The 14,935-nt window shown below is 41.2% G+C and overlaps 1 protein-coding gene across 14 annotated transcripts in view; it reads right to left on the bottom strand.

Annotated features, from left to right (window-relative positions):
- Nucleotides 1–14,935, bottom strand: part of MAP2K4 (mitogen-activated protein kinase kinase 4) — a 47,260-nt gene that overhangs the window by 3,040 nt on the left and 29,285 nt on the right. For all 14 annotated transcript variants that reach the window (XM_077924281.1, XM_077924283.1, XM_028717107.2 and 11 more), the window contains 8 exons: nucleotides 11,743–11,917; nucleotides 8,178–8,297; nucleotides 6,764–6,883; nucleotides 6,113–6,164; nucleotides 5,292–5,419; nucleotides 3,664–3,741; nucleotides 1,959–2,107; nucleotides 41–86 (listed from right to left, as the gene is read on the bottom strand). In XM_077924281.1, coding sequence (XP_077780407.1) covers nucleotides 41–86; nucleotides 1,959–2,107; nucleotides 3,664–3,741; nucleotides 5,292–5,419; nucleotides 6,113–6,164; nucleotides 6,764–6,883; nucleotides 8,178–8,297; nucleotides 11,743–11,917 — 868 coding nt within the window. The remainder of the gene's footprint in view (nucleotides 1–40; nucleotides 87–1,958; nucleotides 2,108–3,663; nucleotides 3,742–5,291; nucleotides 5,420–6,112; nucleotides 6,165–6,763; nucleotides 6,884–8,177; nucleotides 8,298–11,742; nucleotides 11,918–14,935) is intronic.

The following is a 14,935-nucleotide window of genomic DNA, read 5'->3' as shown; positions in this document are numbered from 1 at the left end:
AGTTCTAGTCTCATGCATTCACATATCCCATCATACTCACCAGAAGCTCCTTATACTTTGGCCTTTTGGACTCGTCCTTTGTAAGGCTAAAAAGATCAGTAAGAGGATTAGGGTGACAGAACATTAGCAGAAAAAACATCTGAAATTAAGTGTTGGGCAGTTAAGACATTGCACACTGTCAGAGTCTGCAATTCTATCGCATGAATGCACCTATATGTATGATGATGATCATTAATGGTCATTTAAGTCACCTCTCTATCCAAAGGCTGTGGCTATCAAACCAACTCATACAGTGATAGTGACCTGCCTTCTCTTTCACCCAGGGCAACCAGTTAAAGAAATAAATTTAAAAAAGAGGACAGGGCTTCTGCAAGCTGTATAGGAGTGGGAATTTCAGCAGATGAGCCATGCAAGACAAGATGTACTATTGAAATTCCTCTTTCTACCAAACTATGCAGGAGCCCTAGACACCGTATTTTCACCTCTGTATTGCCTATTAGGCTCACAGTATATTGAATGTATTGAGAATCCCAGGACTGTTCTTGGTCTGCAGGTAACCAAGAAAATGCTGCAATATAAGCAGAAGCACTCTGAAGTCTGCAACCTATCAGTAAGTCTCTCACTCCATTGTTTTAAAATTCTGAATGCAGGAAGTGCACAGCCTTTCAACAACTTCCTGGCATCAGGGAAGTTTCCTTTTCCTTCTTTCTCAAGACCTGTGCAGCATGAAATTAACCCTTCATAAACAAACACAGGGGGATTCTAAAAAAAGATCCTTCTTGCACTACCATAACCTGCCATAAATGAATATAGAGAGCTCAGCAGAGAGGAAAATGCCAGAGTTGCTTTTCAAGGGCCTTGTCTACTTAACACAAAACCTGCTCCCCACCTTTCTAAGGAGGAAAGCACATCACTCAACTAAAGACAGTCTTGTCCTGCCCATCTGCCTCTAAGAAATCAGCTCAAGAGGCTAACTCACTGCATTTTAAAAACACTGCAGAAAAATGTCAAACCAACAGGTGGCAGCACATCAACACTGTAGTGAATTTGAAGTGACTGTCTTGCTCTAATCAGTTTGTAAAATGTACATTGATCATTCTCCTTTAAATACCACTCCTCTGCTTTCTCTTTCGTTTGATTACAGCCTCAAAGGTAATTGTTTCATCTTAAAGGTATCTTTAACTATTCTAGCTCCTGCAAGGCTCCAAATCACCACTGATGTAGACTAATATACTAAATGATGTTAAGTTGCTCACATAACTCTTCCTGAGCCCATTCTGGTGTGCTAAATGTAACAAGAGCAACTGACTCAGATCCACTTCGCTTTATCCACAGGACAATGTAATAATTGTGCTGCAATGAGGCAAACACAGCTTATCAACATTCATTTAAAATATCACAGCTACAAACCTGCAGGTAGGCAAACTCCCAGCAGGAGGCACTGCAAATATATACTCTGCAATTTACAGTGTGCACTCTATTTGATGCAATTGCTGCTCCCTCTATCATATATCGAGGAGGCAACAACAAACGGATCTCCAAGATGTAATTAGGGGATACAAAAAGTCTTGCTACAGACACAGCCTGAGGAAAGGCCTCCCCACCACCCCGGTGCAATTTGTCAAATGTGAGAAGTCAGTAAGGAAGATCTGCGTTGCCTTCACACTGAGTGGCAACTCAACCAGGAAAGCACATGTCTAAATCTCTCCAAGCCACCACTTCCATCACGCATGCAGGAAATGTGGCATTAATTTAAGGCTTGCAAGTGGCTCTTCATACTGCAGCTTTCTCCACCCAACCCACTTTCATCCTCAGTGGAGGAAAAATGCACCATTTCCAGCAACATGAATGCTCTTGGATGTTGCTGTCATATGCAAGTTGCTGAGGGACAGACTTGGAAGCCTGAGCCAGAACCACTTACTAATGCCCTGAAGAGCCCCAGAGCGAGGCATACTCACCACAAGTTGACAAAGTTGATAAAACTTTGGGAGAATTCCCGTTCCTCTGAGTTACTCAGCTGTGGTGGGTCTCCCTTGACTACTTGTGTCAGTTGATCAAATACACTATTCCATTTTGGATAGGGGAACCGTCCTGTGGCCAGTTCATACTACACCGAAACAAAAAGCAACAACATGGGCTAGATTAGCCATTGTAAAGTTCATGGGGCCAGGAGGGTGGGAGCGACGATTCTCCAGACAAGCCCCACCAGCAGAAGCTCTGTGCAAGGTTTCTAACTCCTAATGATTTAACAATAGCAACCCCCCAAATTAGCCAGCTGAAATCAAGAAAGCTTGGGGGAAAGCAGGAGATGGCTTGTGCCTGAGAAATAATAGTTTTGGTACTCAAAAGAGATTCCTAGACATAGCAGTAACTTTAAAGAACTCAACTCTCTGCATCTTAATCCCCCCTGCTCCCCACAAACATTCTTTTTCCCTTGTCTTTGCAACTGGGTGTATTCACACTTTACCATTTGTGAAAAGCCCACAAGTCTGCTTTCCACAGATGGGGGAGAAATCCTGTCTTGCTGCTGTAGAAGAGCTGCAATGCTTTCCACTTCTTTTGTTAAAAAGAAGAAGAATCATACGAGGTGTGCAGGCAATTGCTGGGGAAACGAGTGGGCAACTTACCAGCTGCTTCTTCAATTTAAATTTAGAATGTTCACAAATCAGCAGGCAAGCACTTGACCTCTAAAACATGAAATAATAGGGTGTGTGTGTGTGTGTGTTCTGCACTAACCCAAGCCCCTATTTTGCATTTGTCTCCGGCTGACGGACCTCAAGCTTCTCATAAAAAAAGCAGAGGAAACAATGTCTACCCATTCCTCCTAAACATACTACAGTCATGCCTCGGGTTACAGCAGCTTTGGGTTGCACACCGCGCCGAAACCGGAAGTACTGGAACGGATTACTTCTGGGTTTCGGCACTTTGCGCATGTGCAGAGGCACCAAATTGCGACCTGCGCGTGTGCAGACGTAGCGCTGCGGGTTGCGAACGTGCTTCCCGCACGGATCACGTTCGCAACCCAAGAGTCCACTGTACATGCTAGGGCAGGGATCAGAGGCATCCCAGGGAAATGAAGGAGGTGGGAGTTGGAGTTCCTGGTTTCCCCCTTCGATACCACTGCCACCTGTCCCACCCCTAGTCAGCTCCACTTTGGGGGTGACTACTAGGCTAATGCTATGGGTGTATGTGCCCAGAGAGGGTACTTTGCCCAGCCCCTTCGAATCTGGAATTGTCTCTGATTAGGCCGAACCCTTGGTTTCTACCTTTCTGCTTCAATACACTCTTCTCCACTCCTACTAAGTTTGCTGTCTTCAGTGGTCCAAACCTAGGAAGGCTGGGCTTACATTGGCTCTAAAGGGGCAGCAAGGAACAGCTTGCCTAGCTTAAAGCTTGGTTCTTTTGAGGTTTAGCATGCATTGCTGCCCCCTAGTAACAGAGTAAAGTCACTGCTGATAAAAAGTAGCCACGGAAGCCAAACTGCGTAGCAGAGGAAAGCTGAGACAGGTCTGTTATTCAGGGAGGCAATGCAGGCCCTATCACAGCATACATGTTCACAAGAGTAATGCCAGTTTAGCTTTTACTTCTCCTAAAGCTGCTTCACAAGCTGCTTTAGGGTTTTATCTCCAGCAGCATGCAAAGCCCTTAGCATTTCTCACTTACCAATGTAATCCCTAAGCTCCAGACATCAGAGCGGACATCATATCCTTGCCTGGATGCACTGGGGTCTATCCTCTCTGGCTGAAATTAGAGGAAGAATATCAGTTATATAAGAAAAAGACAAGAATTTACTGAAGTGGGATATGGAGAAGGATTCATTTAACACCAACTGTCCCTTCCATGATCCTAATCCTAATGCAGGGCTGCAAGTACTCTATTTAAAGCAAATCAGAATCCTGCAACATGGTATGAATTATGCAAATGAAGTAAACATTAGGGGATATTTAAGTGATTCCTTTTTTACCCACCCCAAAACTGCAAAGACTGGCCTTGAGGGGAAATCACTGCAGCTATCCTTCTGAAATTTTTGATTTCTCACTAGTGAAGGGGTAGGAAGGAATTGGACTTGGATGAACACTGAGCCAAATTAGGCAACCCCTTAAGCATCTTTGACTGAGGCAGACTGTTTTCCAAAGTACTGAATCTGGAGTCTGAACTGAAAGCCCTTAATATGAGTCTTCTCAGGATAATTAGATCCCATGGTTCCCGCTTGGAAGCCATGGACAATTATTATATACAAGTTTCATCACGGTGAAGTATTAAGCGTATTTCAATGTTTTAGGTGCCTAAAGTCTAGATATTATTCTATATAAAATTACCCTCTTGTTTTATTTGTGAATTTTATGATGTTGCATTGTTATGATTGTACTGAACTATGAAATCTTTTGCAGCACTTTTGTCCAATCTGGTTCTGCTTGGCAAAACCATCTGCTATTTAATGTCACAACTCAAGTGTATTAGTCTCACTTGGCTGGTGCCAGTATTTTTGAAAGAATATGCTTTGTTTCCCTGTTATCTGTGGCTTTGAATCTGGGATCACTTCTCCTTAAAAAAACTAACACATCCAACTAAGAACAAATGGCAAAAGAATCTGTATTTTTGGAAATCATGTGTAACCATCTGTCTGTTATTTAAATGGCAATAGGGGGCATCCCTCTTAGACTAGTCAATTTTTCTGCCACATTTGGGAACTAAAGCTGTATTTTATTGATCCATGCTACCACAAGGCACCAACATCCTCATAGAATGTTACTAAGCAATTCTCAGACTTAATTTACTCAAAAGGAATTTCATTGAACTGTATGTTCCCCATTTCCCTGCACCTTTGTATGGTAACCATCATGGTCCAAAATGTCCTCACTCTATTCCTGAGCCACTTCTTCCCAGGAAAAGCTCTGATAGGAGCCACAGGGTTTTACTAGCTCATTATAGATTCCTCCTACAAATGACCATCTAAATGCAAACACATAGAAAATGGATGCTTCCAATACCTTCACCAGTAGAGGGACCAGGTTACTAAAGCATGAAAGAGATTTGATTACTGCAAGAAAAGCTGTTCAGCATTACCTTGGGTGTGCAGTGATGTAATGTACTAAGATTAAGCTGGAGAAGCCTCACATCAAGCTAACTTCATCTAAGTTTTAGCTTGTGAAGCTGAAGCATGATTTCAACCTCAGCCATTCATGTACAAAATATTTAGCTTCTGCCTATACAACAAAGGGAGTAAAAGAAAGGATTCCATTTCTATTCGCACCTCACCCATCACATATAAGTTTTCAAATCCCACTTACTGCCATGTAGGGCCGGCAGCCAGCATCTCTGGTTTTGGCAATGGAGTCTACAAGTTGTCCACTAATGCCGAAATCACAGAGTTTAATATTTCCGTTTCTGTCCAGAAGAATATTGGAAGGTTTAATATCTGCAACAGATGTGGGCAAACAGAAACATATTTAAGCAGATAAGCAGCAACCAAAGCACTTCAGTTTCTAACTGCTGAAAGTTACAATAGCGTCAGACACCAAGTCACGACTAAAGACAGCAACCGCAACTGCATGTCACAGTAAGCTAGTCACTCCCCCTCTGGAATAACAGGAGAAATAAACCAGGAACCTGGATTCAAGCTTGCTTCCCATGATATCCGAACTCAGCATCTCGGTTTGTTGCTCCCTTACAAACCAGGATCACTAGCCAGCCTTAAACCATGGTTTGTTATTGGCTTACAAATCCTGGCTTGTTAGGGAATAACAAACGAGGCACCTCAACCAGCCAAGCAACCAACCAATGGCAGCAGCTTTGGTGTGTGAGAGACTTAAATGGGAGAAACCCCCTCCCATAGCACTATGACCCTGTTCTCCACACAGAAACTTGTGACTTAAAAAATGTAACACCCAATGAGTGTTGTCAATTGGCTCTGTCCTAATGTCAGCCTCCAACTGGTAGCCCAAGAGAACCAAAACTCACATGGACATAGTGAAATATAAAATGATCAAGTGGAATACCCCAAATAGTTGGGTCACAAATATATTTTGCATAATCTATAGGCATGCTCAGGAAGAACTGCGTGTGACAGACATGTCACACAGTAAGAAAGGCAAATCCAGAAAAAGCCTACCTCTGTGAATGATTTTCAAGTTTTCTTTTAAGTGGTTTAGTGCTTTCACAGTCTAGGAGAGAAGGAGAAATTTTATTGAGAACAAAAATATAATAAAATGCCTGCTATTACACAATTCAAAGCCAAACAATTTAAAGATGCATCTCAGACAGCTTATAAGACAGAAATTTAATAGCTATACCATGTTACAGTGTAGTTAATGCAAACAAAATGTGATAGAAATGGTTGTGTAAGACTGTGGTTTGTTTCCCGTTTGTGCTAGTAGGGGCCATGGGTGGTGCTGGGGCATGGGATAGGGGGCAGTGCACTCCCCAACCAAGGAGCTCACCCCCATGCTTGCCTCCCCATTGCTGGACTCCTGTCATTGGCATATACTGCTCTTTTCCTTTCAGAGATCTTAGCATGTGGGACACAACCCACCCACCTAGAAGTATATTTTGTGCTTTCTGTGCCCCTCCGCCACCACAAGAAAAAAAATTCTGAAGCCGCCCTGGCAGAGACTGAGCAGTAGAGGGTAAACCATAAGGCATGGTTCACAGCAACAAGCCTAAATAAGCCAAATCATCTCCCGCCTAGATCCTGGATTTGAAAATCAAAGCAGAAGTGTGCACACACAAAAAAGGCAGCAGTGAGAACAGAAAGAATACTTACAGCTAAAGTGATTTTGCCTAGAATTTCTTCTGGAATAACGTCATCTAATACACTATATACATATTTGTAAAACTTATCAAACGAGGTAGACATGAGCTCCATACAGATCCAACAGTCACCCTAAGAATAAAAAAGCAGTAAGCAAGACATGTTTTACTATTGTTAATCTGAAATACACATATGGGGTGGTCAATGTGCAACTCTTGCTAAGCTGTGATGGAAAGGGAAGCATAGAAAAGAAGGTCCTCGGACATACAAACCAACACCGATGCAAACCTTTGCCTTACTAAGAGAGACAAACCAGAACATATATATTTCTGTGAACAAACTTCAAGTTGGTCTGCCTCACAAAATATTCTGCTTCCTCTTTTGTCAAATTACAATTGGTCTAATCAATTACTGTATATAGTCGAGTATAAGCCAACTCGAATATAAGCCGAGGCACCTAAATTCACCACAAAAAACAGGAAAAACTTATTGACTTGAGTATAAGCCGGTTCACCACACCACAAACCTCCTGGTGGGCTGGAGAGCATGTATGCGCATGCGCACACGGCAGAGGGGGCTTCTCTCCCCCCCCAGCCCCTCCCGTCTCTCTGCCTACCTAGGGTGCTGCCAAGAGGCAGAGGCTGGTGGCGGCAGAGGAAGAACGAGCAGCCCAAAAGGGCTGCTTTCAGGCTGCTCATTCCTCCTCCTCCACCAACAACAGCCTCTGCCGCTCGCCAGGGCAGGCACAGGAGCTGTGCTTGGCAGAGCCCTGGCAGCCCGAGCGGTGGCAGCAAACAGCTTGCTCCGACGAGGGGCTGCTGGAAATGCGCTCAGGTGGGACCCTCATTTGAGTATAAGCCGAGGGGGGCTTTTTCAGCATAAAAAATGTGCTGGAAAAGTCGGCTTATACACGAGTATATACGTTAGTTAGGTGGCATGTGACATTTGAATACAATAGCAGTTGTCCACCCCAGAATACAATGGCATTGCATTCCTCGTGACCCCTGGAGTAGTCAGATGCTTACTAGGCTTCTCAATATCTTGGGCCAGCTATTATCTCTCAGTTTAACCTACCTGGCAGGGTTGTTGTGATAAAAATGGGGGAGAACCATGTACACCATCCCAACCTCCTTAAGAGGAGGAATGTGATAAAAGTGAAATGTAATAAAAGGTAGAAAGCTTGAAAGCCACAAGCGTATAACACATGAGTATAATGAACCTTTTGAGAAGCACTGAAATGAAATAGGCATTTTAGAGATAAAGCAGTGCTAACGTTTTCTTTACATGCATCTCCCCCACCAAACTAGTTTACCCTTGCAAATTGTCTACTGCCTGCCCTTCAGTTAACGTGCTTCATTACCCATTAAAAAGTCATAAAACGTATTAACTAAATCTGTTACAAACTAAGCAGATTTTGAGTGCCCACCTCTCTGAAGAGTGCTCCATAAAACTGAACAATATATGGGCAATCACTACTTCGCATAACTACATCCAAATCCATTAAAAGCTGTTTCTGTTCCTTTTCATCCACTGTCGAACGAATTCTCTGAAAGAATAAGAAAGGAAGAGATATCATAAATAAAGGAAACAGAACTAGCTGTGTTTGCATGTCACATTAATATCTTATTATGGGCTCACCCACATGAACCATGTGCTGCTCAAAAGCGCCTGCTTCACTCCTTCCACTCTCCAAGCCAAACTAGGAGCAACAAACCACAACCGATGGGCTTTGACATGTCATCTGAACCATTTTAATCAGCTCAGGTGAATGAACTTTAAATACTTAATTATTAAAACATTTCAAGTGGGTTAGAAGGGGGACATAATTGTGTATTTTTAAGAGAAATGAATAACCTCTAACCTGTAAGGAAGGTTAGGCTGAAGAACAGCAACTAGCTCAAGGACAACCAAAGAGATACATGCCTGAGTAAGGATTCAAATCTGATCTCCAAGGTACTAGTCCAGAAGTCTAACCACCACACCTTGTCCAGTAGTTTAGGATGATGGGAAGATAGCAAGTTGGGGAAGGCTGACTTATGCTATCATTATCATGCAACAATCCATATTTGAGAATGAATATTCCCTTTTATTAGGCAGTATTTTCTTCAGTTCAGGACTCAATTCATGGGACACATTCCAGCCTAACAAAAACATTTGAGTAGGCCGCAGTGCAAGGCTGGCCACAGGTGTGGCTTGGAGAGGAAGCATGGTATGGAAAGATTACTAAGGACCATATTTGGTCCCCTGGCCTAAGGTCCTCCACCCCCTTCATAAAGAATATGACATGTTAGTAGCCAATCTGCGACTAAGGGCCAAACTGCATGGCACATTAAAAGTGCTTTAGGCACTGTGTCATGTCTCTCCTTTTAGAAAAGTTAACTGCAGTGGATCCTAATCCTAATCCAGATTTTGATCCTTTACCCATTGCTATTTTCTAGGCAACCTCCTCCAGCACTACCCACAATTTGCTATCACCTTCTGGGGCAAAAAAGCTTCTGTATAGGGTGATTTTCCAGGGAAAACAGTGAAGGCTAACCTCTCTTCCAGCCCCAATCCAAAATCAACATGAACACCCACACCCCTGTTTTTCTAAAGAAAAAGATAGGGCCAATTCTAAGCACACAATAAAAAAATGCTTTGAACATTAGCACGTAATATGGCCCCAAGAAGACACTTTACAAAAATATCCCCGGTTATAGCATAACAATATGGATCTCTATATGCTAACTATTAAGAGTAACAAAAATACTATACCCTCCCCCACCAAACGAATGCTGATCAAAGCCACTTGAGAAAGTTATAATAGCAGGCATGGGACGGTTCTGCTTTGTTCTGGAGACACTATACAATTCTTCTGGGCACAATTATTCTACAGCTGTAAAGCCATTACACATTCCAGAGTACAAATAGTAAGCAGCTCAACTGTTTTCCTAGCAAGTGATGGGCAGAACAGAATGATCCAAGTAAAGAACTGCCTGTTACATAGAAGATGAAATGGGAACTCTAAAACACAACTGCAAATATAACACATTCCATCTGTTTTTCCTTTGTCCAGTGTTTCTTAACTCTCTGGGCAATACCTAAACTGCATATAGGCCAATGCCCTCTAACCTTCACAATTCCCTTCGGCTTGGAACTATTCCTAGCCTTTGTATACAATACATTATCCAATCTCTGTATTCCCAAGGAATCCCATGACCAAATATGCAAAGCACTTGCCATTGTGCTCTCCTTGATTTCAAGATCCCTGCAAAAACGCAGTTTATCTCCAGAGTTTTCAGACCTTGCTCCCATTTTCTTCTCCAGAATTCCTCTCCTAATATTTATTTACCATGTTTCCCTTTCTTCAGTGGCTGCTGATATCTGCCTCACCTTCCTGTTTTCTGTAGAATTCTGTCTATGGAATTTTAGAATTCTTTCTTTTCTTTTACTTTTATTTTCCTGGCCATCTATATAGAATCTTTTTCCAGCGTTATTTTACCATAAAACAGCCACCTATTATCAAGACTTTCCACAGAAAACACAAGCTGAGCACAAATCAAGGTAGGGTGATCTTGGGAAGATCAAATTGGTTCCAGTGATTGTGGGAACCTCCAGAAAAGCATACCTGGGGGCAGGGAGGAGATCAGCCTGTATGGCAAGCTGAGAGAATCATCATAATAGTGCAATGCTGAATTCCTTCCATAATTTATTATTATTTAGTATTTATTACTGAATACATGGGAATGGATTAAACATCACCATAATAGCAAAGTTTGAATATGGCAATTGTATCTATCTTACAGATAAATGTATGACAGTTGCTGAGGTCAACGTGAAAGTTATGTGAATCCTTAAATGTTCAAGGACCCACTCAAGATGTATCAGGGAGATGCAATGTGATGTCTCTCTCATGTAGCCAGTCCATTGTGTTTACAAATGTCCACCTCTGCATTCATACTTTGTGTGCTCTACTGCAGCATACACAAGTGAAACCTGGCTAACAAGCAAAGTGTGAAGCAGTCCACACTGGACGCAACTCCTTGTTGGTACCGACCTATTTATTTGGTAGCAAACCTTAATTTGTTGCTATGCAAAACCCAAATATTGACCCTCAACAGGACTCAGCAGAGGCATGGCTACACAGAAAAAAATATGGCATGTTCCACCCTACAAATTCAGGGAGAGGAGGGAACAAGACAGAATGGATTCCTTGTAGGCCAGAATTCACTTATGTAGCTCAAAGACACAGGTGCTGGAAAAAGCAGGGCGAAGAACATTTAATATTCCATAAAGCATACTGTTCACGCCCTCTTCTACTCCTATTATACTTGATGACTAGTGACCTACATGTTATGAAACATGCCAGTATATTTGCTGATAACTGGACTGAGTACAGGGCTCAATTCTGCCTTCACTTCAAGTTATTTTATAGCCCAGTGTTGTTAAAAGAGTATTACAAGAAATGAGTGGGACGCAGGTGGCGCTGTGGTCTAAACCACTGTGCCTCCTGGGCTTGCCGAATGGAAGGTCGGCAGTTCGAATCCACATGATGGGGTGAGCTCCCGTTGCTTTGTCCCACGCTCCTGCCAACCTAGCAGTTCGAAAGCACACTGGTACAAGTAGATAAGTAGAAAAAATGAAAACTACTGTAGCAAGGCAACTAGCTTGTTCCACAAAGGACCCTGACCTGTCCACTGCAAAACTGCATTTAAGAATAATAAACCTGAGCTGGATTTAAAACCAGGAACCTAGAGATAAAGGGTCTCAGTATATATACAGTGTTTGTGTTAAAAATAAGCTTACGTATATTAGACGTTCTCCTTAAATTTTACAACCCATGATTTTACAAACCAGTTAAGTATTTAATAACACTAAACTACAAGGCAAAATATACAGATAGCGGGGGAAAGCAAACAACTGCTGAGCGCAAGATGGATGGATATTAAATTATCCACTATATGTTGCCCCTGCAGTTGGAAAGTACAAGAGTAATTACGGGCATCACCTACTTTAACAGCCATAATTTGCCCACTTGGTTTGTGGACCATTTTGTTGACAGAACCATAAGCGCCTCGTCCAATTTCTCCAAGATCTTTCAAGTCCTCTGCAGTAAAATCCCAATGTTGTTCAGGGGAAATCTTCAATTTTCCTGATGATTCAATGCTGTGTGTTCTCAGTCTCTCTCTGCCAAAAAAAAATTGGGAAGGGATTTTGCCACATTTTATATCAATTGAAAACTTTCTCTTTCTTACAGCACTGATTAAAGCATTTTTACAGAGTAGTGAACATAAAGCTAATGCAATAGTATACTTTCCATGAAGGATCTAATCTAGATGGAGGTAACAGGGCAGGACACTGTAAACAGTTTCACCTAAAGCAAGTAGATATTTTTTAGCTATTAATCAAGACCATCTGTCTCTTATATTACAATAATTGTATGTCTATTTCTGTGGTTGTTTATAAATTCCTGCATAAAACTGTATTATATTCCTATGAAATGCAGAAGGATAATATTAGCTATGCTACGTAACATAAAGCAATTACATTCTTCTAGAGTTAAGTTTAGGCTGGTGATTGTCTTTCCCCTTTTATTGCCTGCATTGATAATACCATAAAGAAAACCCATACCTGTGGTTGTTGGGTTTCCGAGAAGAGTTTATAAATATTAATAGAAAACAGAAAAAATGAAAGGATCATGTTAACTCCAAAAATACATGCAGAGCCAATATTCTGTCAGTGTATTTTTGAAGTAAAAGAAGATTAGTCAAAAAGCCACTGGTGCATATTTTAAGGCTAGAAGAAGTGTGCAGAATTTGGTGTCAGTGATAAAGGATATTTTTTACATTGGGTCAAACAGACTTCCACAGCTGTGTTAGGTTTCTTTTCTTGCTGACAAGTGGTTCTGCATGAAGAAATACAGTTTTTCTATTTTTGTCTTCCAATATGAACAGTGCTCATCTTAAGACAAATGTGAAAGTCTCCAGTATCTTCTACCCATCATTTTCAGTGTCAAATGTTTGAAAATGAAGCTTACTCTGTAAGAGGAAGGTCTCAAAGAATTCAGTAGGATTATTATTATTATTAAGCATGTTTAGGATTGGACTGTTAAACTCTGGGCTCCTCAGCTGCAATTTTAGAAGTGCTTCATAGTTTTAAAGCCCTTCCTCTCAGCCCTGAACCAAGGAACTTGTCAAACCTGATAGCTAAAAATTTAATGTGGATATTTGTACATTTATCACAAACTGTGATTATGGTAAGAGCAGAGAATACTTCAGAAGTAATCACTCAAGTAAAATTATGGGAAATTAATCAAATTACTTATCAAACTCAACAAAAGCACTGCAATACTAGTTTTGGAATACAGTGGTACCTCGCAGGACGAATGCCTCGCAAGACAAAAAACTCGCTAGACGAAAGGGTTTTTTGTTTTTTGAGTTGCTTCGCAAGACGATTTTCCCTATGGGCTTGCTTCGCAAGACGGAAACGTCTTGCAAGTTTGTTTCCTTTTTCTTAACACCGTTAATACAGTTGCAACTTGACTTCGAGGAGCAACTCATAGAACGCGATGTGGTAGCCTTTTTTGAGGTTTTTATAGACTTTGGTGATTTTTGAAGCTTTTCCAAAACTTTCCCGACACCATGCTTCGCAAGACCAAAAAAATCACAAGACGACAAAACTCGCGGAACGAATTAATTTCGTCTTGCGAGGCACCACTGTAAGTCCAAACATGAATTCAAGAAAGACCCTCTAAAACCAATGAAAGAATATTAGATGGCAAAAAGGCTTGATCTAAGGCTTTTTAGTTCCTAGACACTGGCTCAATTCAAACAGAGCCTTGGCCATGTACACACCTTCCTCCCCTTGCACACTGTTACACAACCTCTTTTGTGGCAAACCAGTTTGCAGTTACATCCAAATAGGCGAAAACCTAGTTTGTGCAAACCAAAGTTTGTCTGCAATCTGAAATGCTAACCATGGTTTGATCATGGCTTACAACTGCAGTTTGCCACAAAAGAGGAAATACAGACCAGTGCAATACAAAGGCTTGGCATTACGTAAGAACACCAATTCCTGAAGATGATGAAGTATCTCTCTCCCTTTCTCCAGCATCCCCTGATCTTGGTATGTCATCTTTAATATAGATTCAGCTATACAAGATAAATATAGAGGCAACATAATACTGAGCAAAAAAATAATCTATCAGCATCTCTGAATTCCTGTCTGTGTCATAAATAAACCACCTACAAGACCTTTCTACAAAATGTTAATGAATGAAAAAGGAAAAGAAAAGAATTTAGAAGCTGAGAGAAGCTGAAACAAAAAAGAACAAATAGAAATTCAATTGTAAGCTTTGCCATTTGCACCTGCTAAAGATAAAGCAATTTGTCTTAGAAATCACATTACACAGGTGTTGGGAATTAATTGCTCCCAATTTGCTAGCACATTGCAGGATACTGGTAATATGAAATGCTCGTGCTTTTAAATAAACCTGAGAAAAAACAACCTATAGGGAAACAGACACCCCAGAACCTACGAAAAAGTAAACTGATGTCCTGCTAATTGTCTTCTGCAGCTACAAGGCTGAACATCCAGAACCCGTTTACAAAAACAGACACTGCTCCCTAAGTCTGCTACTCCTAGGATACTGAAAATTCATACAAAAATATTGGCATCATCATAGTATGACTAATTGGGGGGGCATTATGGCTAGTTACTTAAATACCCCAAAATAACACACATATAACAAGAGCATAACTCACCATCTTGCTAAGACAAGATTTCCAGGACTCAAACATCAATAACATGTTGAAGAATTCAAATAGCTTGTCCCCACCCTGATAACCTTGGGATAGATGTGGCCGAACTATCACAAGCCTGAGCTGGTGGGCTAGGACCCTGCCTCCCTCTAGGTTAAGTAATGAATAAAACAATATCTAACAGGTTTCCGTGGAATTCCAATATTTTAATCTTAAAGTTAAAGGCAGATACCGTTTCTGATTCTATCATTAATCAACCCTTCAGATACCTAGGTGAAAGGATCATTTGGATGCTTAGAAGATCTGCCTAATTTAGTTGTGTGTGCAAACTACTCCCATTTTCCTTTTCATACAACCAAATATTAAAATACTAAGAAATTAATTTAGCTACCAGAAGCTTTTGGTTTTTATATGGAGGAGAAAGGAGAGAGAAGTCATAGTAGCA

This window comes from Podarcis muralis, chromosome 2 (genome assembly GCF_964188315.1).
Source record: "Podarcis muralis chromosome 2, rPodMur119.hap1.1, whole genome shotgun sequence".
Lineage (NCBI taxonomy): Eukaryota > Metazoa > Chordata > Lepidosauria > Squamata > Lacertidae > Podarcis > Podarcis muralis.
Note: the sequence above shows the minus strand (reverse complement) of the source record. Positions and strands in the feature narration are given on the sequence as shown.